Below are 25,682 nucleotides of genomic sequence, written 5' to 3'. Positions count from 1 at the left end.
ATGAGTTTGAGTGAACTCCAGGAGTTGGTGATGGACAGGGAGGCCTGGCGTGCTGCGATTCATGGGGTCGCAGAGTCGGACACAACTGAGCAACTGAACTGAACTGAATTCAATGAGGGGAACGTGTAAACCACTAATAGAAGTAGAATGAATTAAGTGTGAATCAAACAAGTACAGGTATTTGCGGGTGAGACGCAGGGAGAAACAGGAATGATTTCTATCTGAAGAGACTGGAATATGGTATTTGAGCCCCTGCCCAGTAGAGTATGACAGGGGAGAAGTGACATTTAAACTGCGTCCTAAAAGTTGGAAAAATTAGAATGGAATTGTGATCAAAATCAGAGAAAGTGGTTTTCATGGTACTCATAATTATACTAATTTTGAATTGTTTAATGTAATAGAACTGTATGAAAAGGTTCAAATAAGAAAATCCAGGTCATGCTCAGTATTAATATGCCTTCTACTTTAGAGGCTTAGACACAAAAGGGAGACCCACAAACTCTGACCTGTACCCATGTTTAATAACACAGCTGTTTTAAACCTGGAAAATTATACACCAAAACTGCTGTTTTTAAGTGTCATAAAATCTAGTATTTATATATTTTATGTAAGTATTATAAAATCTAATATTTTATATATTTAAATATTATAAAATCTTCTGGAATGACAACACACGTGGTGCAGCAACTGTCCCTTTAGATGGAAACATATTCTTCAGTTCAGCTTCATCCTCACCACTATTGTTTCGCCCAACTTGCACTGATTTGAGGACCTGAGATTTGGGGATTTCTGATATATTGGCTGTGGCAAAAATGAGCTCTTAATGAAGTAGTGCTGTTACTAGAAAGTGCTTTTTGAAAACCTCTGTACATATCACACTCCTCTGTGTGCAGTAAAGAGCTTATGCAAGATTTCTCTCAAGAAACCAGTGAAAATACTAGCAGACCAAGTAAGTGTTCTTACAAATACATGTGTATTCACCTCATGAACAACAATCGAAATGTGGTGTGTGCATAAAAGTATACTTTATGTGTACAGTGCAAATGAATTTTAACAAGGAAGGTACTATGAGAGCCCACTGGCTCAAAGGAAAACTTTGGGGATGAGTTACATTTCAAATAAAGTAGAAGACGGAAAGAATGGAATTTAGCAAGAAACCATCACAGATACCTTTGAAAGGACATAGTACCAATTTATAAACAAACTTAGAGAATGCCTTGTCTCTCTTGCCAGCTGGAGGAGGAAACAGGCAGCAAAGACATGATGGTATTTTCTTGACAAAGATCTTTTCATTTTAGGCTCAGGTACCAGAACAAATGGTGACTTTATATGAAGATAAACAGTATCCAATTCATATGTCATTAGTAGAAATGGGGCTTGCAGACCGAGATGAATGATGTAAGTACCATGATTTCTTGTTCATCCTTACAGTCAACTTCAGGCACAGCACTGACACAGCAGAGATTCACGCCTTCAGGGACAGCACTGACACAGCAGAGATTCACGCTGTTTCTCAAAGGAATGACAACCAAGCTCAACAAGAATCTCTCTTCTAGATTTCTCCTTAACAGGCCCTTCTATACTACTGAGTGTCAGTATCAGAAAGGTTCCATAGTTGTGAAAATGCTGGGACCAAACAGCTGTCCTGATTGTTCATGGTACCAGATAGTTTCGGGGTGTAAGGAGGAGAGCAGCACTGAAAATAATTCAGGCTTGTAACTCTTACCTCTGCATATGGTACTACTGGACAACCAGTGTCCTAATAACAAAGATCATTAGGGTTAATCACTAAACAGCTCACACTCTATCCATTCACAGAAGTGTAACACATGATTTAGTAACTAGATTTGAACATTAAGCAGAGGTTTAAAATAACACATTCTGTTTTTCAGGTATACAGTACAGAGCATCTGTAGAAGCCCAGAAGAAGGTTTTCTGTTACAATGTACACCATTTCAGGCTTATTTCCTTCACCTGTTCTGCAATACTGCTGGGCTTTTTTTTTTTTTTTTTTCCTTACATGTTGAACTGTTAAGAACTGTTTGAAAAAAGTTAATAAATATTTGCTTTCAAGTATTTACTTATTTTAATTTTTAAATATTTTAGCCACATTAGGAAAAATATTTCCTATATATTCAGTTTAAGAAATAAGACACTGTCAGCACAGGTGTAGGCGCCTGTTCTACCCTTCCCCAATCATTCTCTTACCTACAAAGGAGGTGAATACTGTGAATTTGGCATTTATTGTACTTATATACCTTGGAGAAGGGTATGGCAACCCACTCCAGTATTCTTGCCTGGAGAATCCCATGGACAGAGGAGCCTGGTGGGCTACAGTCCATGGGGTCGCAAAGAGTAGAACATGACTGAAGCGACTTAGCACGTGCTTATATATGTCTTTATAATTTTACTGTATATGTAAGCATCCATAAACAATATACAGTTCTGTATATTTTTAAGTGTGTGCAGTATTACACAGTTGCCTTTCTCCCTACTTTATTTACAGTCTTTTATCCATACTGATATGCATAGCTCTGTTTTATTCACTTGCATTGTTACATCCCTCTATGCACATCATTTATTCTGTTAGATCTTTAGGTTGTTACCAGTTTTTTCTCAATTATTCTACAGTAGGACCCTCTCTGTACCTATGAGTGGTTTTCTAGTGAATATACTTACCTCAGGACTTAGTAAATTCCATTAGTAATTGTTTTTCAGACTAACTCTACCATTAGTAATCTTGAGTTCCTTGCTGACATGCAGTGTGGCCAGACCATTATTTGCCAGTTTATGATACTACTATAAAGAGATACTTCATTTTTGTAATATGCATTCACTGGTTTAGTTGCTTGTTTATTGCTCATTCGTATCTTTTGTAATTTTAACTAGTAAGGCTTATTAATGTATTTGGGTTATTAATCCTTTGTCAGATATGTGTATCTTTTCCTAGTCTGTGACTTTTCTTTTTGGGGTATCTTTGGACAAACTTTTGACTCATTAACCTTTAAGGTTTATGCTGTGTCTCATTTAAAAGTCTTTCTCAAGGGTGGACCTTGTGATCTAGGGGTTAGAATTTGGCACATTTACTGCCGTGGCCTGAGTTCATTTTCCCGGGTTTGGGAACCTGAGATCCCAGAAGCTGTACAGCGTGGGCCCCCCAACCAGAAACAAAAATGGCTTTCTATCCTGAGGTTCAGTTCAGTTCAGTCGCTCAGTTGTGTCCGACTCTTTGCGACCCCATGACTTGCAGCACACCAGGCCTCCCTGTCCATCACCAACTCCTAGAGTTCACCCAAACTCATGTCCATCGAGTCCGTGATGCCATCCAGCTATCTCACCCTCTGTCGTCCCCTTCTCCTCCTGCCCCCAATCCCTCCCAGCATCAGTCTTTTCCAATGAGTCAACTCTTTGCATGAGGTGGCCAAAGTATTGGAGTTTCAGCTTTAGCATCAGTCCTTCCAAAGAACACCCAGGACTGATCTCCTTTAGAGTGGACTGGCTGGATCTCCTTGCAGTCCAAGGGACTCTCAAGAGTCTTCTCCAACACCAAGTTCAAAAGCATCAAATCTTTGGCACTCAGCTTTCTTCACAGTCCAACTCTCACATCCATACATGACCACTGGAAAAACCATAGCCTTGACTAGACGGACCATTGTTGGCAAAGTAATGTCTCTGCTTTTGAATATGCTATCTAGGTTGGTCATAACTTTCCTTCCAAGGAGTAAGCGTCTTTTGATTTCATGGCTGCAGTCACCATCTGCAGTGATTTTGGAGCCCAAAAAAATAAAGTCTGACACTGTTTCCCCATCTATTTCCCATGAAGTGATACCAGGATCTTCATTTTCTGAATGTTGAGCTTTAAGCCAATTTTTTCACTCTCCTCTTTCACTTTCATCAAGAGGCTTTTTAGTTCCTCTTCACTTTCTGCCATAAGGGTGGTGTCGTCTGCATATCTGATATTTCTCCCAGGAATCTTGATTCCAGCTTGTGCTTCTTCCAGCCCAGCGTTTCTCATGATGTACTCTGTGTATAAGTTAAATAAGCAAGGTGACAATATACAGCCTTGATGTACTTCTTTTCCTATTTGGAACCAGTCTGTTGTTCCATGTCCAGTTCTAACTGTTGCTTCCTGACCTGCATATAGGTTTCTCAAGAAGCAGGTCAGGTGGTCTGGTATTCCCACCTCTTTCAGAATTTTCCACAGTTTATTGTGATCCATACAGTCAAAGGCTTTGGCATAGTCAATAAAGCAGAAATAGATGTTTTTCTGGAACTCTCTTGCTTTTTCCATGATCCAGCGGATGTTGGCAATTTGATCTCTGGTTCCTCTGCCTTTTCTAAAACCAACTTTTCTAAATCCTGAGGTTACGTAAATATAATTCCTTATTTTCTCTGAAAACTTTTAACACTGCCTGGTTGTTTCTCAGGCCCTGCCTTTCTCACATGTCCTGTTTTGACCAGATATCACCCTCATTACAGCTGCTTTCTCCTCCCATGAGATTTGCACTCGCAGAATGAACGCTTCCTACCTGTTTGACTGATTTATAACTTCCCATTCTGTGACCTTGGTGGTAGATACAGTGCTTTAATTTCAGCACTGATTGAGTATAGTGAGTGGAGAAATGATTGATTCCTCCTTCAGTGATGTTTCTGAGCATGACCTTGATAGGGCCGACAGGCAGTAGGAAAATCTGTGTGATAAAAACTATGATACTGTATTTCTTGTACTTCCTGGTTTTCATAGCCATCACCAACCATAGAAAGCATCCCCTTATTAAAGTGTATGCTGCTTATGACCATAGAAGACAAGGGAGATGAATTAAAAATGAAAGCTGCCCTGTTCATTTCAAACATAAAAAGCAAGAAGTTTTATACTCCAAAGTCTTTTCTATTTATTTATATACACACACAGACACACACACACAGAGTATATAAATTAAACCACAGAATCCACAAGAAATGTACATTTCTTTTTAACAAGAAAATCAAGTTAGTGTCATTTCATGATGAGTCACACAGTTTTCATGACAGTTTTGTGTCCATGAGAACATTACCATCCTTGTCTTTCATTCTTACTCGACCGGATGTGTACTTGGTCTCCTGATGCCCGTTTGTGTACACAGTTTTCACAGTGCCGTCTGGATACTCCCGTCTCTTGAACTGGGCTGTATGCAGTTCTCTTTGGCCATTATTAAACTCTATGATTTTGTTGCCATCTCTGTAAATTTTAAATAGAATTTAATTTTTTTATAAAAACATGAAGATTATAGCAGGAGAAATCTGGCAATTATTCCTCCTCCAAGAGTATCCCTGGTCCCTATTTTAAGAATAATGTCCCATTATTAAACAAAGCTAGGGCGCTAAAGTTGAGAAGCTGTCAACTTCTCAACACAGATGTTTTTTTCTGTTTTGGTTATTTCTCAAATTTCGTATGAACACATATGTGGCTCTCTGCCACATACAAAGGTTAGAGAGCCACTGCTCTAGTAAGTATGGCCTTGTGTCTGCATCACCCAAGAGCTCACTAGAAATGCAAGTTATTTGAGTGGGGCCCAGCAACAAGCCCTTCAACAGTCCCTCCAGATTCAGATGCACCCTTAAGTTTGAGAACCACTGCTGTAAGTGAAAAACAGCAGTTACCCTGAATGAATTGCACATTCGAAAGCTGCTAAGAGAATAAAAAGTTTTTATGACAAGAAAAACATGTAATTATGTGTGATAATGGATGTTAACTAGACTTTTGTAATCATTCTGCAGTATATATAAATATCTAGTAAATTTTTGTGGTACACCTGAAACTAATGTCATATGTCACACCTCAATTTAAAAATGATAATCCTGAATGAACTAATAACATGGGATGTGTCTGAGTATAGATAAGAAAAGACTGGCCATAAGATTAAATAGATGGCTCTAGGGAACTTTTTATAAGAGTCAAAATTGAGAAGTTTCTGAAATCTATATTGTACACATAAGCTTTTCCTCAAATTTTCTTTAGTTGAGCACCAGATAAAGAGCACGAGATTTCAGACCACAATAAGGGAAAACATCATGACCATAAGGAGTTCCTACATTATTGCCAAGTTTACATCACATAGTTCAAGTTAATGGGTACTTAACTGCTACACTCCAGGAAAGGAGGGTAAAACTAAAAACAGGACTGGATCTGACAAACCTCTATTACGGTTTTAATTATAATGGAACCTATAAGATGCTCTTCACTGTCGATTAAAGAAGTCATCTCTGACTTCAAGAAATTTAACATTCAGAAGGATAAAGAAAGAAATTGTTAATTTGGAATTGGCTTAGAGAGGCCAGAAGAGTAAAGTGCTTTGGCTGGGACAGGAAGACCCAGAAAATCAAAATACAGAGTCCAGTTATTCTTAACAATTGACAGGGAAGCTTCCCTTCTGTGTCTCACTCACTATTTTCAAATTTCACCAAACTTATTTCTAAATAAGTATCTGCCATCCTTTTGTGAAGTGTTTTTTAGATATCCTTTAGATCGCTAGGCTAAAGACTAAGCAAACATTCGAATCCGGTGGTCTCAAACTTGTCCAAAATTCTAAAGTGCTGCAAACACATCTTACCTGCTCTCAGATTCTGAACTCAACTAAAATGTTGAATGACTTACTAAAGTTTTAAGATTTTTAAACTTCATTACTGATTGAAAGTTGAAAACCAGAAACCAACTTAACAGGTAACATACCGTTGTACTCTGACAACTGTACCATCTGGGAAAATGCTCTCTTCTTGTCCATCAGCAAACAAGTTTTTGATAGTCTGGTCAGGAAATGTGATTTCTTTTCTTCCATCTGGGAAATGTTTTTCTGTAAGAAAGGGGATTATTATAAATATTTTATTTTTAAAGGAAGGAAGAATTTAATAGAACTGAGAAGGCAGAGCAAGTTCTCACCTATTTGGCCATTAGAGAAATGTAGAACTTCCAGCCCTTCTGGGAATGTGGTGTGGGCAGTCTGCGTGGCTGCATAGTAGTAGATCTGTAAAGACAAGGAGTCAGCGCTACCACTCCTTCAGGGGTGTTTATGCTACAGAGAAAACACACCTGTGGAAACCTACCACTCTCCCGTCTGGCATGACCTGCTTGATGTCACCGTTGAAGAAAGTGACAGTGATGGTCTCCCCATCTGCACTCACTTCCTTTCGCGTTCCATTTGGAAACAACACAACATGGCACCCGTTCTTATAAACCTTCTCTATCTACAAAAAAGAAAACCAAACTAGCAAAAATTTCCTGAGACCACATGACAAAAACATCCCTAATTCTTATAAATTACTTTGATATTTTTCATAATAAAAATTAAGATATTTCTCAGAGAGAAAAGTTCCAATTCAAAACAATCAACTTCACCTATTAGCACATCATGTCCATTCTTAAGTCACCTATTCCCCCCAAACTTTTCAGTTGTTTTAGGCAACCTTCAGATTATCACTTCAGCTCTAAATACTTCAACAAATCTCTCTACTGAACAGTCAGTAACATAACCAAACTATTATCATCCCTAACAAGCTGTATTCCCTCATATCATAACCTTCACACTGTTTTTCTTAAATTCGCCAAAGGCTTTGTATGGTTTACTTGAATATGGATGAAAACAAGGTCCACACACACTTGGGTTGATGTGTCTCTCCAATCTCAGTTTTTAATGGTCCCTTCGTTTCCCGATTTTAATGCCAACTTTTGAAGGAATGAAGTCACTGAACATATAATATTGACCACACTGTGGATCTGGCCAATGGCTTTTCTACTTTTGTGTCAGTTAACATGTTCTCATATCCTGTTTTTCCTTAAAAAACCCAGTAGTTACTCTCAAGGCTTGATTACATTCCAGGTGAATTATTCTGATGAGTGTCTTTTAGGTACAGCAGTGGGCTCTGTATGACAGCGTATCCAGAAATTCAGTAAGTACCCAGCTGCCTCATGACCTCAGCACTGACTGGGTGGCATCATGAGACCCGTCAAACTTTCATCTGAGGTTTCAGCAGCCACTGATGACTGCTGCCCAAGACGCTTCCTTTCATTAGACCTTGTACACTGGTGATATCCTAATTTTCTCATTCCTCTTCTAAAAAAAGAAAACCCTTCCTCATCGACAATTTGTTACGCGAAAAGTAAAGTGTTGCTTTTGAACTGCGGTGTTGGAGAAGACTCTTGAGAGTCCCTTGGACTGCACGGAGATCCAACCAGTCCATCCTAAAGGAGATCAGTCCTGGGTGTTCATTGGAAGGACTGATGTTGAAGCTGAAACTCCAATACTTTGGCCACCTGATGCGAAGAGCTGACTCATTTGAAAAGACCCTGATGCTGGGAAAGATTGAGGGCAGGAGGAGAAGGGGACGACAGAGGATGAGATGGCTGGGTGGCATCACTGACTCGATGGACATGGGTTTGGGTGACTCCAGGAGATGGTGATGGACAGGGAGGCCTGGCGTGCTGTGGTTCATGGGGTCACAAAGAGTCAGACACGACTGGGCAACTGAACTGAAGGTAGAGTGTACAGGAAAACTACTTTAGGATAGAGGTAACAACTTCCTTCTGATTGCTGGTCTTTGTCCGTCACTCATTGCTCATGATTCACAGTGAACTTCAACCTCATTTCTATAAGTAGACCAAAGAACCTAGAAAAGTACATGTTCTAGAAACCTAAGGAAAAATCCCCTCACCACCACCTCAGTAACAAACCCTGTTTCTGTCCCTTCCCTTGTCCTTCATTCTTTAACTGGAGCACCTAGCCAGGCTGTTCCCACTCAGAACCTTTCCCAAGCACAGGAATAATACTGTTGGGCTGAGGCAGAGAAGCAGCTAATCCAGGAAATACTTAAGGAAGGGTAGGGGATGGAACAACAGACTGGTTCCAAATAGGAAAAGGAGTATGTCAAGGCTGTATATTGTCACCCTGCTTATTTAACTTCTATGCAGAGTACATCATGAGAAACGCTGGACTGGAAGAAACACAAGCTGGAATCAAGATTGCCAGGAGAAATATCAATAACCTCAGATATGCAGACGACACCACCCTTATGGCAGAAAGTGAAGAGGAGCTAAAAAGCCTCTTGATGAAAGTGAAAGAGGAGAGTAAAAAAGTTGGCTTACAGCTGAACATTCAGAAAACTAAGATCATGGCATCTGGTCACATCACTTCATGGCAAATAGATGGGGAAACAGTAGAAACAGTATCAGACTTCATTTTTTTGGGCTCCAAAATCACTGCAGATGGTGACTGCAGCCATGAAATTAAAAGACGCTTACTCCTTGGAAGAAAAGTTATGACCAACCTAGATAGTATATTCAAAAGCAGAGACATTACTTTGCCAACTAAGGTCCATCTAGTCAAGGCTATGGTTTTTCCTGTGGTCATGTATGGATGTGAGAGTTGGACTGTGAAGAAGGCTGAGCGCTGAAGAATTGATGCTTTTGAACTGTGGTGTTGGAGAAGACCCTTGAGAGTCCCTTGGACGGCAAGGAGATCCAACCAGTCCATTCTGAAGATCAACCTTGGGATTTCTTTGGAAGGAATAATGCTAAAGCTGAAACTCCAGTACTTTGGGCACCTCATGCGAAGAGTTGACTCACTGGAAAAGACTCTGATGCTGGGAGGGATTGGGGGCAGGAGGAGAAGGGGACGACCGAGGATGAGATGGCTGGATGGCATCATGGACTCGATGGACGTGAGTCTGAGTGAACTCCGGGAGTTGGTGATGGACAGGGAGGCCTGGCATGCTGTGATTCATGGGGTCACAAAGAGTCGGACACGACTGAGCGACTGAACTGAACTGAACTGAGGAGATCCAACCAGTCCATCCTAAAGGAGACCTGTCCTGGGTGTTCACTAAAAGGACTAAAGCTGAAGCTGAAACTCCAATACTTTAGCCACCTCATGCAAAGAGTTGACTCATTGGAAAAGACCCTGATGCTGGGAGGGATTGGGGGCAGGAGAAGGGGACGACAGAGGATGAGATGGCTGGATGGCATCACCGACTTGATGCACATGAGTTTGGGTGAACTCCAGGAGTTGGTGATGGACAGGGAGGCCTGGCATGCTGTGATTCATGGAGTCACGAAGAGTCGGACACAACTGAGCGACTGAACTGAACTGAACTGAGGGCATACAACTGAGGCTTTTACAAGTACTAGGGGTTACCAAGGCTTTCAGTCGTATCTGGGGAAAGAACAAGAAGTTTAAACAATTGGGCGGTACTCCTCCTCTTGTTGCATCTCTCAGTTAGAAATGGCAACTAAATGCATTTTCATTTATGAAGTGTTTTCAGAGGAGTCCAAAGGTTCAGGCTGAGGACATGTACCAAAGCATTGAAGACCTTAAGCCCCATCAAGTCTCAAAAGTTTAGAATCTGTTTCAATTATATTTTAACCCATGTCTTTTTTTTATTAAAAAAAAAGTAACCTTTCCATCAGGATGGCTGATTTCTCCCTCAATTTCCTCTTTTTCATCCTCCTCTTTATAGTCAGGATCTGGAAAGTTCACTGGTTCAGGCAGCTCCCTGGGTGAGGCCGTCTATAAGGACAGGAGGCTCTTAGTCTGTGCTATATGACATGTAATAAAAATCTCAAGCAGCTAAAACTTTAACACTTATGTCCAAAAGCCAAATTTCACTATTATAGTATTCTATGGCTATTGTTGGTGTTGTATAGAAAACCTTTACGATGTTAAGTAAAAAGCTTCCTTTAGAAATGGAAACTTAAACCAGTTCACTAATCAACCATAAGCCTAAGAAATATGTCTGAATATATAAAAACAAAGATTTACCTGTCCCTTCTCCAAGCTGCCTAAATCACGAGGCTCAGACTTGGATCTTTGAGATGGATTGCCTGTTAGAATATTATTGTCAGAATTAGTTTGATTATTTAATTGAAAGATTTTAGTTTACTCAATACTATGGTCAAACATTTCCTTAGTTCACTCTTCTTTACCCATTATTTAAGAAAGTTTTAGTATTTTTCTTAACTAATTCCTAGCTCTTCATTATATACATTCAAATGCTTATTCAAATACTTAAGTCCTGATGACCAAGAAAGACAAAGACAGTATCCGTTTTCTGAAAGTTTACAACCTCTTTCTGGAGAAGGAGACACATGCTCAACCAACCTAACAGATAAACCTGAAGGTGCTCTGGAGACAGTCACCAGGAGCTTTAGTTAAGAGGGCAGAAATGGAGAACAAAGAGTAGAAGCATCCAGAAAGACACAGAGAATCTGGCTTGAAAAAGAAGCTGGATAGACCTAATGGCTATGGTCTAAACTTTTTAGATCATGACCAATACACCCAATTATACTGTGTATTAGTACACACATTATAAAATAAGCACACATGCGTGTACGTGCTCACACATAGACACCACACCACCACAGCAACAACAAACTGAAGTTAGGTTAAAAAGGCACTAAAGTTCTAATATTGTCTTCCTATATGCCAATGGATAGTAGTCCTAAATTTGAAGGGTTTCAAGCTCAAGTGCCAGGATCTGACTTAAATGTAAAGAACCAGAATGGATCCTGAATGCTCCAAGAATGGAGAAGAGCAAAGGTAGAGGGTCCACTAAGCAGGCTGTGGGCATCTATGGAGATGGCAGTTTGTGTGCTGTGTCAAATAACAGACCCAAGGATCCCAAGTTGCCAGGTACTAGCAATTTCATACGCTTCAACATACTTAATCAATTCAGAAAAACATCAACATCAGAGGAAATTCGTTTAAGGACAGATGGGAATGCAGGGGAGTGGGGAGTAAAGATAAAAGGAATCAAGGAGCACACAGAGGTTTTGGCTAAATGACCAACTTCCCCCACGTCACAGGTACAAAAACCACACTGCAGTCTGAGCTCTGTGTTAACATCACCTCTGAATCCTGTTATCACCCTCCACAGAAGAGACTAATATCCTCATTTTATAGGCAAGAGGACTACCCATAAAGAAGTGAAATTCAACTACGTTAAAGAAAGAAACTGGGGAACTTTTAAGGTGACATCAGCGTCATGGCAGCTAAGCCATTCTTCTTTCCCCTTAACAAGTAACTTGACATTTGTAACTGAACAAAAGAGCCTCAACGCCTTACACCCAGGGATCTGGGGGGATTCCTGCCCACCCGTGCATCTGAAGATAGACCAGACCTCAGTAGGAGTTGTGGACCCAAGGGACTCAGCAAACCCATCCCATCCCCACTCACTATGGGAAGAAAAGCCTGGAGAGAGTGGACCTGAAGATGTCCAGGGTAGACGAGCAGGCTACCAGGGCAGGACAGAGACAAGTTTGTATGCAGAGCAGAGGGGAACCCGAGAGAGCTGCCCCCAGCCCAGGGGACAGCGCGTGGACCTGAGCTGTGTTGTGGTGGCAGACCACCTCTCCCGAGGAGGACATGGAAAGCTTGAGTGGGGAACAGCTGCTCAGCCGCCTGCCATGTGGCTCACAAGCTGCTTTCTCTCCAGGAGCACCTGAACTGAGGAGGGACTGGACCTCCACGACTAGGGGGTGTCAGGAAAAGAGGAGGGGAACAGGTAAGAACATCATGGGCATGGAGGGATGCAGCTCCTGCTGTCCACTGCAGGACCTCTACTGGAGGTCTACCCATGCCACTCAAGGGTTGCCCCCTGGGCCCACACCCCCTCTGCTGCCAGCTCCTTGTGTGTCTGCATGGAGTGCTCAGAAAATAGGCCACAGTCAGTCTGCGGACAGGGAAGGAAGCACAAACTTGAGCTATGGCCCTACCTCCTGGAAAACAAACGTTTCTAGCAGCCAGCCTGGTGAATTGAAGGAACTAATGAAGTCATAAAAGCTTTGTTAAGGAAGTATCTGCTACTTCAAATTCTGGAGGTGAAGAATTCAATGACAGATGAAGAATGCAACAGAGAGCATCTACAGCAGAGCAGACCAGATGGAAAGAACAAGCGACTTGGGAAACACGAATTTAAGAATAATACAGCTAGAAAAGGAGATGAAACTAAGAAAGCCAACAAGAGCTACTGGATTCCCACTAGAAGGGCAAATACTTGATTAACTTGTTCCAGAAGAGGAGTGGTATAAAGGGGCAGAGTTTAAAGAAATCAGAGCTTTTATTATTTAAAGAAATAATAGGTGAGAACTTCCTAAATCAATGATAATAAACCTTCAAGGCAGCCAGGGGAAAAAAAGAAGCATCCTATGAAGGCACAGTCTTAGGCTCTCAGTGGATTTCTCAGCAGAAACCCCAAAGGCCAAGAGAGGAAAACAACATATCCAAAGTATGAAACAAAAACTGCCCACCCAGACTACTTTATCCGGCAAAGTTATCCTTCAGATATGAAGGGGGAAATAAAGGCTTTCCCAGACAAAAACTGAGGTAGTTCAGCATCACCTGACCTATAAGACACTGCATGAAATGCTGAAAGGATATCTTCAAGTAGAAACAAAAAGATGCTAACCAGCAACAAGACAACATGAAAGTACACAACACAACACACTGGTAAATGTGAACAGTCAGATGGTAAAAAAGCAAAAACCTAATCCACCTAATTATAGTATAACGTTTAAAGAATATTTTTTAAAACTCCAGCTATGGAATTCCCTGAAAGTCCAGTGGTGGGGACTCTGCACTTCCACTGTAGGAGGTAAAGGTTCGGTCCATACTGGAGGAACTAAGATCCCGCATGCTGTGCAGTGCTGCGAAAAAAACAAAAACACCAGCTACTGTGTTACTGAAATCAGAGCATAAAAAAGGCAAATTGTGACATCAAAACATAAAAGGGTGGTGGAGCCTTTATAATGATAAGTTGCTAATAGCATACAGCAGATTGTTTTATCTTTGAGATGTTGACCACAAGCAAAAATCTAGAGTTGATCCACAAATACAACAAAACGAGATGCAGCACACCACCATGGGAAAAAGTTTATAGAGGAAGGCAGAAACGGGGGAAAAGAAACAATGGAAACAGAAAACCAAAAGAAAGCAATCAACAGGATGGCAGTCATAAGTCCTTACATATCAATAATCAACTAATGTAAATGCCCATAGAACAGAATAGAAAACCCCCTACATATACAATCAACTAATACTCAACAAGGGAGTTAAGAACACCCAATGCGGGGGAATGCACAGTCTCTTTATAAAACAGTGCAAAAACTGAACACATGCAGAAAAACGGAATTGGATCTCTCTCACACCACTCACAAAATGAACTCAAAATGGATCAGGCTTAAACATAAGACCTGGTACTGTAAAAGTTCTAGAGCAAAACAAAACAAAGAAGCTCCTTAACAACAGTCTTGGCAATAATTTCTTGGCTATAACATCAAAAGCACAAACACCAAAAGCAAAAACCATCAAACTTAAAAGTTTCTGCCCAGCAAAGAATCAACAAATAACCTACAGAATGAGAGAAATGTTTTATAAACCATCTATCAAATTAAGAGTTAATATACAAAATATATAAAGAACTTATGTGTGCACTTTAGTCGTGTCTGACTCTGCGACCCTATGGACTGTAGCCCACCAGGCTCCTCTGTCCAAGGGATTCTCCAGGCAAGAACACTGGAGTGGGGTCCCATACCCTTCTCCAGGGCATCTTCCCAACCGCAGGATCAAACCCAAGTCTCTTAGGTCTCCTGCATTGGCAGGTGGGTTCTTTACCACTAGCACTACCTGGGAGGCCCTAAAGAACTCATACAACTCAATAATTAAAAAACAGAGCACAAAAAAATACAATTTAAAAATGGGTTGAGGGCTTTCTGTGCTGGTAGCACTCTCGCAAACATGGTGAATGTTCCTAAAAGCCGCTGAACTAAGTATGGCAAACACCAACCCCACAAAGTAACCCAGTACAAGAAAAGCAAGGATTCTCTGCATCCCCAAGGAAAGTAGCATTATGACAGGAAGCAGAGGGGCTCTGGTGGGCAGACTAAGCCAATTTTCCAGAAAAAGGCTAAAACTACAAAGATTGTACTGAGGCTTGAATACATTGAGGTGTTGAGCCCAACTGCAGATCTAAGAGAATGCTCGTTATTAAGAGATGCAAGTATTTTGGGCTGGGAGGAGATAAGAGAAAGGGCCAAATGATCCAGTTTTGACCTTCATGTTTTGTTTTATTAAAAAGACAATAAAAATTTGAGATTGTTTATGTGCTCGCTTCGGCAGCACGTATACTAAAAATTTGAGATTGTTTTAAAAAAAATAAAAATGGGCAGAGGAACTAACTAGAAAATATTTTTAAACATGGTATCCAAATGTCCAAGAGGTACATGAAAAGATGCTCAACATCACTAATCATGAGGGAAATGCATATCAATGGCTAGCAAAAAAAAAAAAAACCCAGACAAGCGATAACAAGTATTATCCTGTTGGGTACCAAGGATGTGGAGAACAGGAAACCCTTGTACAATGGTGGTGGGAATACAAATTGGTACAGCCACTAGGGAACAGTATGGACATTCCTCAAAAAATTAAAAACATAATTACCATACAATTCAGCAATTCCACTTCTGAGTATATATATCCAAAGGAAATGGAAACAGGATATTGAAGAGATACATACATTCCCATGTTTACTGCAGTATTATTCACAATAGCCAAGATATAGAAATAACCTAAAGTGCCCTTCCATGAATGAATGAAGAAAATGTAGTAAATATATACCAGGGAATATTGCTGTATGGTATAACTTATATGTGGAATTTCAAAAAGCCACACATTAAAACAGAGAATAAAACAGTGGTTACTAAGGGCTGAACTGATATGTCAGATATATTTCAATTAAAAAAGATACTTTTTATATCTTTTACTCACTTGCAGTGAGCTGTAAATAAGTCCTAGAGATACAAAGCACAGTGTAGTGAACAACAATACTATGCTATAATCATCAAACTTGCTAAGAAAACAAGATCTTAATTATTCCGACCACCAAAAAAGAAATCATAACTGTGATTTAATAGAGGTGCTAGGTATGGACAAACTGACAGTCACATTACAATATCTAAATGCATCAAATCAACATGATAGACACCTCAGATTTACACAATGTTATAGCGCCGAAGAATTAATGCTTTTGAACTGTGGTGTTGGAGAAGACTCTTGAGAGTCCCTTGGACTACAAGGAGATCCAACCAGTCCATTCTGAAGATTAGCCCTGGGATTTCTTTGGAAGGAATGATGCTAAGCTGAAACTCCAGTACTCTGGCCACCTCATGCAAAGAGTTGACTCATTGGAAAAGACTCTGATGCTGGGAGGGATTGGGGGCAGGAGGAGAAGGGGACGATCAAGGATGAGATGGCTGGATGGCATCACGGACTTGATGGACGTGAGTCTGAGTGAACTCCGGGAGTTGGTGATGGACAGGGAGGCCTGGCGTGCTGTGATTCATGGGGTCGCAAAGAGTCGGACACGACTGAGCGACTGAACTGAACTGATATGTCAGATATATTTCAATTAAAAAAGATACTTTTTATATCTTTAACATATTAAGAGTAAAAAAAGACAAGCTAGACACTGGGAGAAGATACCTGCAATACATGAAACTGTTAGGGTTATGAGGATGTGGGGACCCTCCCACAAACAATAAAGAAAGAGACAGCTCCACAAAATAAAGATCTCATCCATTTCTTTTCAAAAGATGAATTCTGAACAGCCACTAAACAAAGGCAAATGTGTTCAACATATTTAGTAATGGTGATGCAAATTAAAACTATGAGATACAGATGCACTCCTAACAGACTGGCATGAATTTAATTCTGAAAATCAAGTAATAACAAGATGTGGAGCAAAGCAAGCACTTACATTGCTGATGAGAGAGTAAAATCACTTTTGGGAAATTTTTGGCAATATCTGTTAAAGATATTCCTACAAATTACTCAGTAACTCTAGCCCTAGGTATATGTCTTAGAGAAATAAATGTATACCAGCAATGTGTACCAAAGTTCACAGCATCATTGTTTAACATCCCAAAACTTAAAAGAATACCATGGAATACATACAGCATGACTAACTCTTCAGAAAGCTCAAAAAAAGTGAAACTTTTTTTTTAGGACTATACCTATGAAAGTAGAAACTATTTTCAAGGAAAAGCAATGTAATATGATCACAGAAGAGGCAGTTCTGAGGTGTTGCTAATTCTTATTGTGGGAAGTGGTTACTCATATTTCCTTTATAATTTTCAAACCACATGTTATATCCATTTCTATAAATTTAATTTATAGAAATACTTTCTAAAACTTCCAGGCAGATTAAAGACCCAGGTGTGAAAACAAAAGTTCATAGAAGAAAATAGTGTATTTGTGACTTGATGTTTGAAAAGGATTTCTTAGCCACAAAAAAGCAAAAACCATTTAAAAAATTTGATTACATTCAATATTAAAAGGAAAAACACATGTATAAAGAAACACAAGCCAAAAAGCTAAATAAAGATGGGCAGAAGATACTGGCAGTGCTTATAATTAACTTTAATAAGCAAAACCTTACAAGCGCACACACAGAGTTTTAAACGGGCAAAAGAGATGAACAGGGAATTCACAAGAGGAAACTCAAATGTCCACTAAATATCAAAAGATGTTCACATTACCTCATCGGTTATCAGAGAAATGCGTATTTAAATGACAGTGACTCTTCATTTCACACCCATCTCACTGGCCAAATTAAAGTCTAAGCAGATCAAGTGTTAGCAAGCACAAAGAGCATATTCTGTTGACAATAAAAAAAACTGCAAAGGGAAGTGAAAGTCGCTCAGTTGTGTCCAACTCTCTGTGACCCTAAGGACTGTACAGTCCATGGATTTCTCCAGGCCAGAATACTGGAGTGGGTAGCCATTCCCTTCTCCAGGGGATCTTCACAACCCAGAGATTGAACCCAAACATCTCCTCAACTGAGACAAACCTGATGTGACCCTATATCCTACCCCTGACATTTGTCTAAGAGAAACTCACATGACCAAGACTTGTCCTATTCATTCTGTGACAGACATGGAAAACATGAATGCCCATCAACAAGACAGCTTAACTGTGGCAAATATACATGGAATATGTATAGCTGGAGTTTATATGTATTACTGAGGGTAGCTCTTAAAACATTGAGAGAGAAAGCAAATGGCGGAGGGATGGAGTATGACACAATACTATGTTGATTTATGGACACAATGTACTAAAAGAATGAAAAATAAGAAAAGGAATGTGGTCTGGGTGCAAATTAACTGGAAGTAGGATACACAGGGGCTTCAATTATATTTGAAATATCTTATTTCTATTAAGTTGGTGTAAATTCTCCACTCTTTAAATTTCTAAAATATTTTATAAAAAGATCATGCAACTATCTTACCTTGTGTTGGCAAATGATTTTTTTTGTACTTTTCTACCTGGGTTCCTGAAGAAATCTGACTCTTTTGAAATCGAATTGATGAATTCTATAGTATGAGAAAATGTTGAATATAAAATTAGTTTAGTCTACACATTAGTACAAGGGAAAGAAAGTAACAGAACTCAGCTTGCAAAGGGAATATTTTACGTGTGTTCAATTTATGCTGTTTTCATGTATACTGAGTGAACAAGCAGAGTGAACCAGCTGCTCCTAGGAATGGACTACACGCATCCTCACACGCCACCTCTGGAAATACATTCACTCCTCAAGTGAGGCACAGCAGACAATGTGAAACAACAGTTTTTGTGACGTTACCAGAGCGGTCAGAGGAGAGGGCTGGAACTCATGGTCAGACACCAGGAGGCTGCACACACTGTCCTCCCACCCCCCAGGGTTAGAGGTCAGTGGAGATGTCCTCCTTACTCCCATCTCCTCCTCCGGCCAGTTCTCCTTCTCTCCTGCCCAGTCAGTCTCATCCACGTGCCCTGCTTGTCAGGAGATGATGCCATAGCTGCCACCTCTAGACCACTCTCTCCCACCTCAGCTAGTACTCTAGCGGACAAAGGAGAACTAGTCATTATCAATATCTGCAATTATTAAGAGTTGCAAAAGTATCAATTTCAGAGCAACTTACAAAATAATAATTATTCAAAAAGCCAGTGCCATTTAATAAATTGCCAAAGTATTTAGGGATGAGATGCCACAATTTCTGCCATTACCTTCAAATGGTTCAGCAAAACACTTTACATGGAAATGTGGCAAAATGTGAACAATGACTGGATCTAGGTGAGTGTTCAGGTATTCATCATACTATTCTTTCAAATTTGTTTGGCTCAACCTTCATAATAACATGTAGGGAGGTGGGGAATCTCACCCTCTGACTCCACGTCCTGTCTTCCCAGCTCACCCCACTGACACCCTCCCTCCTCCAGGGCTTACAGCCTGCAGGGTCCCACGATCCACTGATCGTGTCTCCTGCATCACCCCAAACCTCTGCCCTTCTTGAGCAGACTGAAATCATGGCTCACTGCAGTCACTCTTACTATATATAGTGTCAACTTCCACGCCCCTCTCACTCTGGTATTCACTGGGCTGACATACCTCTGCTAACTGTCTACCATTTACACTCGAAAAGCTGAATAAGCAAAAATAACATAATTCCTACTTGAAACATACCATCTCTAACCTCTGTGGAGTCAGACCACATTTCCCCCTCGCTTTGCGCTCTTGCAGACCCCGACTTCCCGTCCCTCCCTCCCCTCAAAGCTCCCAGAGCCTCCTCCATCCCCCTTCTCAGCAGAGAGCCAGGCTTCCCAGTCCTCTGAGAAAAGGTAAAGGGCTGGGGGAACTTCCCACCAAGGGCTCCCCCACGTCCAGCTCTGGGTTCACCCCTGAGCCGCCCCATCACCAGGCACAGATGTCCACGCCAGTGCCTCCACCCCTCAAACCCCAGCTCCTCTCCACGTGCACACCACTTCAATGACCCTCAGGGTGTATCCTACATCAAGGTTTTCCTCTCCGCCTACTCAGTCCTACTAATACATAAACACTTGTTAACTTTCCCGTCTTAAAACAAAACAAAAAAAAACTTCCCCTGCAGCTACTACCTCATTTCCTCGTATTTACTACAAGACTTCTGCACAAAGCTTTACACTCTGTCTGAAGCTTCTCACTCTCTCACCCAGTCAGGCTTTCCTCTGGCAAATTAGAGGATCCACTTTCAGCCCTCACCTTACTCAGCAGCAGCCTCTGAGGCTCGGGCCTCTCTGTCTACTGTACTTGACCCTTAGGACACCACACTAACCTCCCCACTTCAGCTCTGGTTCTCTCTCCTCACCATCCATACCTTCAGCCCTAATGGTCTGGTCTCTCCCACACATTCTGAGGGCCCCAAACTTCTAACCCAGACCTGACCTTCTCTAGATACACACCCAACTCTGCCCCGTGTCCACCTGATGTCCAGCAGGCAATTCAAACCCACCTGACCTAATCTGAGCTCCTAACATCCATACCCCGGGAAATGTGTACTCTCTTTTGAAGGGACAAGTGATAAATGGCCAAAAAAAAAAAACAAACAAACGACACTCGACTTGGAAGCCCACTTTCCTGCTGTCACACCCCATACCCAGTTTATCACTAAATCCCACCCACATCTCCACCCCCCCCAACCGCGCCGCAACCTCAGCCACCAGTCTCTGTTTAAGGCCACAATCCCCCAATGCTCCTGAGCCCACCTCAGTCCACTCTCACATCTGCAGCAGGGGGACCGCCCTTCCCATGCATCCTTCCGAGAGTTAAGAGATCTCACTCAGAAGAAAAGGCAGCACTCTGGGAAGTGATTAAGGCCTAAGGAAAGCTGCACCGGCCACTCCAAGCCCATCTCCGATGTCACAACCTGCTCTGCTCCCCAGCATGGACTCTGCTCCAGCCTCACCAGCCACAGGGCTCCTCTGGCCTCGGGACTCCCAAATCGTCTTATCCTGGCTCACTGAGCCCTCTCCTGGCCGTTGTTCAAACCTCGCTTTCTCAGGAGGGCTTTCCCCAGATGCTGGCCAGAAAATTGCAACACCCTCCCCCAACAGGTATCCCGCCTCCTTGCTTTTTCTCCTTAGTCCTCATCACAACCTCACACACCATGTCCAACACTCATCTTTCTCCCACCACTGGAATACAAGTTCCAAGAGGACAAGAAGTCTGTTTTGTTCACTGCTTGATCTCCAGTGCCTCGCTGTCTGCACATCACAGCTGTGAATATGAGTAAAAAAACCAACAGTTGATTCAAAAGGATCATATGCACACAAAAAAGAGGATCTCTGCAGAAAATTTACTTACCCTGTTTTAACTGAGATTACCTGCCTATTGCGTTATAATTCCTCTACAAGAATTATCAAAATGAGGGACTTCCCTGATGGTCCAGTGGTTAAGAATCCATGTGCCAATGCAAGGGAAAACAGGTTTGACCTCTGGTCTGGGAAGACTTCACACGCCACAGAGCAACTGAGCCCACTGAGCCACAACCACTGAGCCCTCAGGCTGCAGCTGCTGGGCCTCCACGCCCTGAGCCCATGCGCCACAAGAGAAGCCACGGCAGTCAGCCCACACAACTAGAGGAGCCCCCACTTGCTTGCCCCACTGGAAAGAGCCCGTGCACAGCAACAGAGACCCAGCACAGCCATAAATAAATAAACAAAAAGTTTTTTAAAAAAAGATTAAAAGTGGGACTTCCTTCATGGTACAGTGGTTTTAAAGAATCATAAAAGTGAGTTTGAAATCTTTACAATGCACAAAAGAAGAATTTAACTGTGGTGAAATACACATAGAACTACCATCTCAACCTTCTCAAGGCAGTTCAGTGTTTAAATACACTCACACTGCTGTGCAGGTGCACCATCTCCAGAGCTCTTACCTCACAAAACTGAGTCTGTACCCAGGAAACAGCAGCTGCTCCTCCTCCCCTCCTCCGGCCCTGGCACCCACCCTCTATATCTTTCTATGAATCCAACTCCCCAAATATTCAGCATCTCCCCAGGGTGACAGAGGCTTCCCTGGTGGCTCAGTGGGAAAGAATCTGCCTATAACACAGGAGACGCAGTTCGATCCCTGGGTCAGGAAGATCCCCTGAAGGAGGAAATGGCCACCCACTCCAGTATTCTTGCCTGGAGAATCCCACGGACAGAGGAGCCTGGTGGGCTACAGTCCATGGGGTCGCACAGAGTCGGACACGACTGAGAGACTAAACGACAACAGAGACAAGGTGACAAAACCTACCAAGAACCCATCTTTCTTTGAGGAGGTCACACACTGACCCATCCTGGAGCTGCTCTCTGTGGCTTCTGCTTTCTTCCAGGCTTCCAGTCGGAACCTTTCCATCACTTTTATTTCCTCCCGGAGGTCTGTGTTCTCTCTGACCAACATTTCTATCTGGCTTCTCAGACGGCCATGTGTACTAGACCACTTTGCTTCCTTTCTTTTCAGATCTTCCTGTAAATCAGATACCTGCCGCTTCAAAGCCTTTCCAAAAAAAAAAAAAAAAAAAAAAACAAAACACCATTACTAGAATTAAAACAATGCAACAGAATAGACAACACATCAACAAACCAGGATCACTAGCCCAGCACAAAGAGCAGAAAAGGGAAGACTCAGCGAATCACATTTCAGAAACATCAGGTTCCTCAGGAAAAGGAACGAGGTTCAAGCTGGAGTCTCACCTCATACCATCACCTGGAATTTTGTTCCAGGAGATGGGGACAGGGGCGGGGGGGGGGGGGGGCAGGGGCGCGGCGGGTGGAGGGGGGTGGTGCAGGGAAGGGTGTCAGACACCACATAGGAGCCATGTGGTAATTGAGGTCTAATCTAAGATATTAACTGAAATAGAAAGAGACAAGTGGGGTTATCTGGTGAAGAAAACAGTAACAGGAATCCATGACTAACTGAAGGAAGAGCAGTGACAAAGGGAATAAATGAAGTCAGAACTCCCAGCCCCGAAACTGGGTCTATCTGAAATTCCTGAGACTGAAACTGGGTCTGAAAAAATGACTTGTTTCAGATGCACTGAATGACTAAGTGAAGAAACTCCTGGAGATGTCTGAGGAAGCTACCTGCAACTGTACAAACAGAAATCAGCCACCTGCACCCACATAGGTACAAATTACGGGGAGTGACTGAGAACGGAGGGAAGCCGAATCAAGAAAGCATTGCCACCACCCACAAGCTCACTCTGACTGAGGTGTGAGTGAGGAGGCCCACCACCTCATGAACACGTATGAGCCTGGACACCCACCCGCCCTCTCACAGCCTCACAGCAGTCAACAGAGCAGCAAAGGCAACAGGGGGAGAACAGGGCTCAGGGGCCCTTCCCAGGTGTGACTTCAGAGACAGACAGAGGCTGGACGCAGGTGAGGTCAAGGCCCTTCCCAGGGTTCAATGTCAGAGAGACAGACTCAGGGCCCAGTTGAGGTCAAGGCTCGTATCCCAGTTTTGTGCCATGAAAACACATGAAGTAAGGTCATTACCTCCCTGAACTTCCTATTTATAAAACGGTGGGGTGCAACCAACAAGTGAGCAATTTCTAACTGGTAACCACTGTTATCATGTGGGAAAATAAACTATTCTACTAAAATGGTAACTCATTAATCTAAATAATTTAAGAATCCAAAGTCAAATAAACCAAAAATAAACAAACAAGATCGGAGAAGGCACTGGCGACCTACTCCAGTACTCTTGTGTGGAAAATCCCATGGACTGAGGAGCCTGGTAGGCTGCAGTCCATGGGGTCGCTAAGAGTTGGACATGACTGAGCGACTTCACTTTCACTTTTCACTTTCATGCACTGGAGAAGGAAATGGCAACCCACTCATGTTCTTGCCTGGAGAGTCCCAGGGATGGCAGAGCCTGGTGGGCTGCCATCTATGGGGTCACACAGAGTCAGACACGACTGACGCGACTTAGCAGCAGCAGACAAATACTATATAGTATCACTTACACACAGAATTTTAGGGGGGAAAAAGCTGACTTCCAAGAGCAGAACGCTGGTTTCTGGGAGCTGGAGGGAGGGGAAAGAGAGCAAGGGAGGTCAAAGGACATGAACTTTGAGCCGTAAGAAGACTGTAAGATCTGAGGGTCTTCGGTATAGCTCAGTGACTGGTTAACAAGGTTGCACTGTGCACCAGACAGTTGCTCAAAGCAGGTCTTCGGCTTTCTCCACACCCACTCACTCAGAGATAACTTGACCTTGGTAATTATTCCACAATGATGAGCATCAAATCATCACACAGTATACTTTTAAACACAGAGCCATGAGTGAAGTGAGTGAAAGTCGCTCAGTCGTGTCCGACTCTTTGTGACCCTGTAGACTATACAGTCCATGGAATTCTCCAGGACAGAATACTGGAGTGGATAGCCTTTCCCTTCTCCAGGGGATCTTCCCAACCCAGGGATCGAACCCAGGTCTCCCACATTGCAGGTGGATTCTTTACCAGCTGAGCTATCAGGGAAGCATAGCTATATATTTCAATTATTCCTCAGTAAAGTTAAAAGGAATTCAAAATCAATGTTTTGAATTTATCCATGTCATTATCGTAGTCTTTTCTGGGGAAGTCTTTAGTAAGAAAAGAACTGACATATTTTACTCTTCACAAGTCAAGAGTACAGGACTTCTCTGGAGGTCCAGTGGTTAAGATGAAGTGGGCGAGGGTTCGATCCCTGGTTGGGGAACTAAGATCCCCATGGCACAGCCAAAGAGTAAAAAATTTAATAAAAATTAAAATGAAAAGCCGTGACCCAGAAGGTATTTCTGGTATCTCCAATTATCTGCTGAGTCAATGATTAATACACTGATACCCAATTTCTCTTTGACACAAATAATTGTAAAATTCTTACAATACTGCCATCTTTAATAAGTTATGAATATGATATAAATAACTGACATACTTGTATTTCTTCACGTTCCTTTTTATCTGGAAAAGTTCTCGCAACTGTAGAATACTTTTCAAAAACTTTGCGTTCCTTTTGTAACTTCCTCATTTCTTCCTTTTTAAACTCCTCTATTCGAGCCAATTCTTTTGCTTTCTGTTGTTCAAAGTCAGCAATTTCTTTCCTAAAATAACCAAAGCACATTATCATCTAAGGAGACCACCTCGATATCATAATCCACACGTGGCACAAAATGTAGCCCCAGTGACAGCCTGGAATGGAGAAGCTGCTGGTTTCGGTGACTCCATCTTCAATCAACAGTAGTGAAATAACAATCAATTCAGTAAAGGCCCTCTCATCAAGCATTTTCTGGGAACCTACTATGACTCAGGCACTATGCTAGGAACTGGAGAAACCACAGTGAAAAAAATAAAATCCTTAGTCTTACAAAGCTTCTCACATTCTAGTGGGAGCAACAGAGGACAATAAAGATAAACAAGTAAAATATATGGAACACTACAAATGTTAAGAATAAAGCAAGGAATGAGGTTAGAAAATATGGAGGTCAGGGGACTGAAATTACGGATGGAATCATCTTGCTGAGATAGTATGTGAAGTGAAATCTGAGGGACCGGAAGAGATCAGTCATGAAGATATCTGGACAGAGTATTCCAGGAAAAGGAAACTCCGTGTGCAAAAGCCCCAGGGTACAAACATGACTCGTGTTCAAAGACCAGCCAGGAGGCCAGTGTGGCTAAAGAGACAAAACAGTAGGAGAGAATGTCAAAAACATGATGGAGCTGGGGGACCAATAAACGTCATGGTCTCTGGGACGACAGTGAGGACTCTGCTGTTGAGCACAGCAGCACACTGGTCTGGGGCTGTCATAAACCAGGGTCTTTCTGGATGCTGTGCTGAGAGCACAT

General features: G+C 42.0%; 2 protein-coding genes and 1 pseudogene across 4 annotated transcripts in view; 2 read left to right on the top strand and 1 right to left on the bottom strand.

Annotated features, from left to right (window-relative positions):
• RNF17 (ring finger protein 17) overlaps window positions 1-1,950 on the top strand; it is a 114,968-nt gene extending 113,018 nt beyond the window's left edge. Inside the window, exons 36-37 of the mRNA XM_068984543.1 lie at window positions 1,299-1,398; window positions 1,893-1,950. Of these exons, the coding sequence (XP_068840644.1) occupies window positions 1,299-1,397 (99 nt within the window). The 3' untranslated portion in view covers window position 1,398; window positions 1,893-1,950. The remainder of the gene's footprint in view (window positions 1-1,298; window positions 1,399-1,892) is intronic.
• Window positions 1,951-4,976: 3,026 nt separating this feature from the next.
• CENPJ (centromere protein J) overlaps window positions 4,977-25,682 on the bottom strand; it is a 35,304-nt gene continuing 14,598 nt past the window's right edge. Inside the window, exons 8-16 of one of the 3 annotated variants that reach the window (XM_068984556.1) lie at window positions 24,775-24,940; window positions 22,114-22,356; window positions 18,307-18,391; window positions 10,788-10,849; window positions 10,425-10,535; window positions 7,081-7,221; window positions 6,917-7,001; window positions 6,710-6,830; window positions 4,977-5,218 (exon numbers count right to left, since the gene is read on the bottom strand). In XM_068984556.1, coding sequence (XP_068840657.1) covers window positions 5,023-5,218; window positions 6,710-6,830; window positions 6,917-7,001; window positions 7,081-7,221; window positions 10,425-10,535; window positions 10,788-10,849; window positions 18,307-18,391; window positions 22,114-22,356; window positions 24,775-24,940 — 1,210 coding nt within the window. In that variant the 3' untranslated portion in view covers window positions 4,977-5,022. Of the gene's footprint in view, window positions 5,219-6,709; window positions 6,831-6,916; window positions 7,002-7,080; window positions 7,222-10,424; window positions 10,536-10,787; window positions 10,850-18,306; window positions 18,392-22,113; window positions 22,357-24,774; window positions 24,941-25,682 lie in introns of those variants that run through there. The other 2 variants (XM_068984557.1, XM_068984558.1) reach the window with 2 other exon arrangements.
• Window positions 14,760-15,073, top strand: LOC138089235 (large ribosomal subunit protein eL42-like; annotated as a pseudogene).

This window comes from Capricornis sumatraensis, chromosome 12 (assembly GCF_032405125.1).
Source record: "Capricornis sumatraensis isolate serow.1 chromosome 12, serow.2, whole genome shotgun sequence".
Lineage (NCBI taxonomy): Eukaryota > Metazoa > Chordata > Mammalia > Artiodactyla > Bovidae > Capricornis > Capricornis sumatraensis.
The sequence above is the reverse complement of the archived record's forward strand: the minus strand, read 5'-3'. Positions and strand labels throughout refer to the sequence as shown.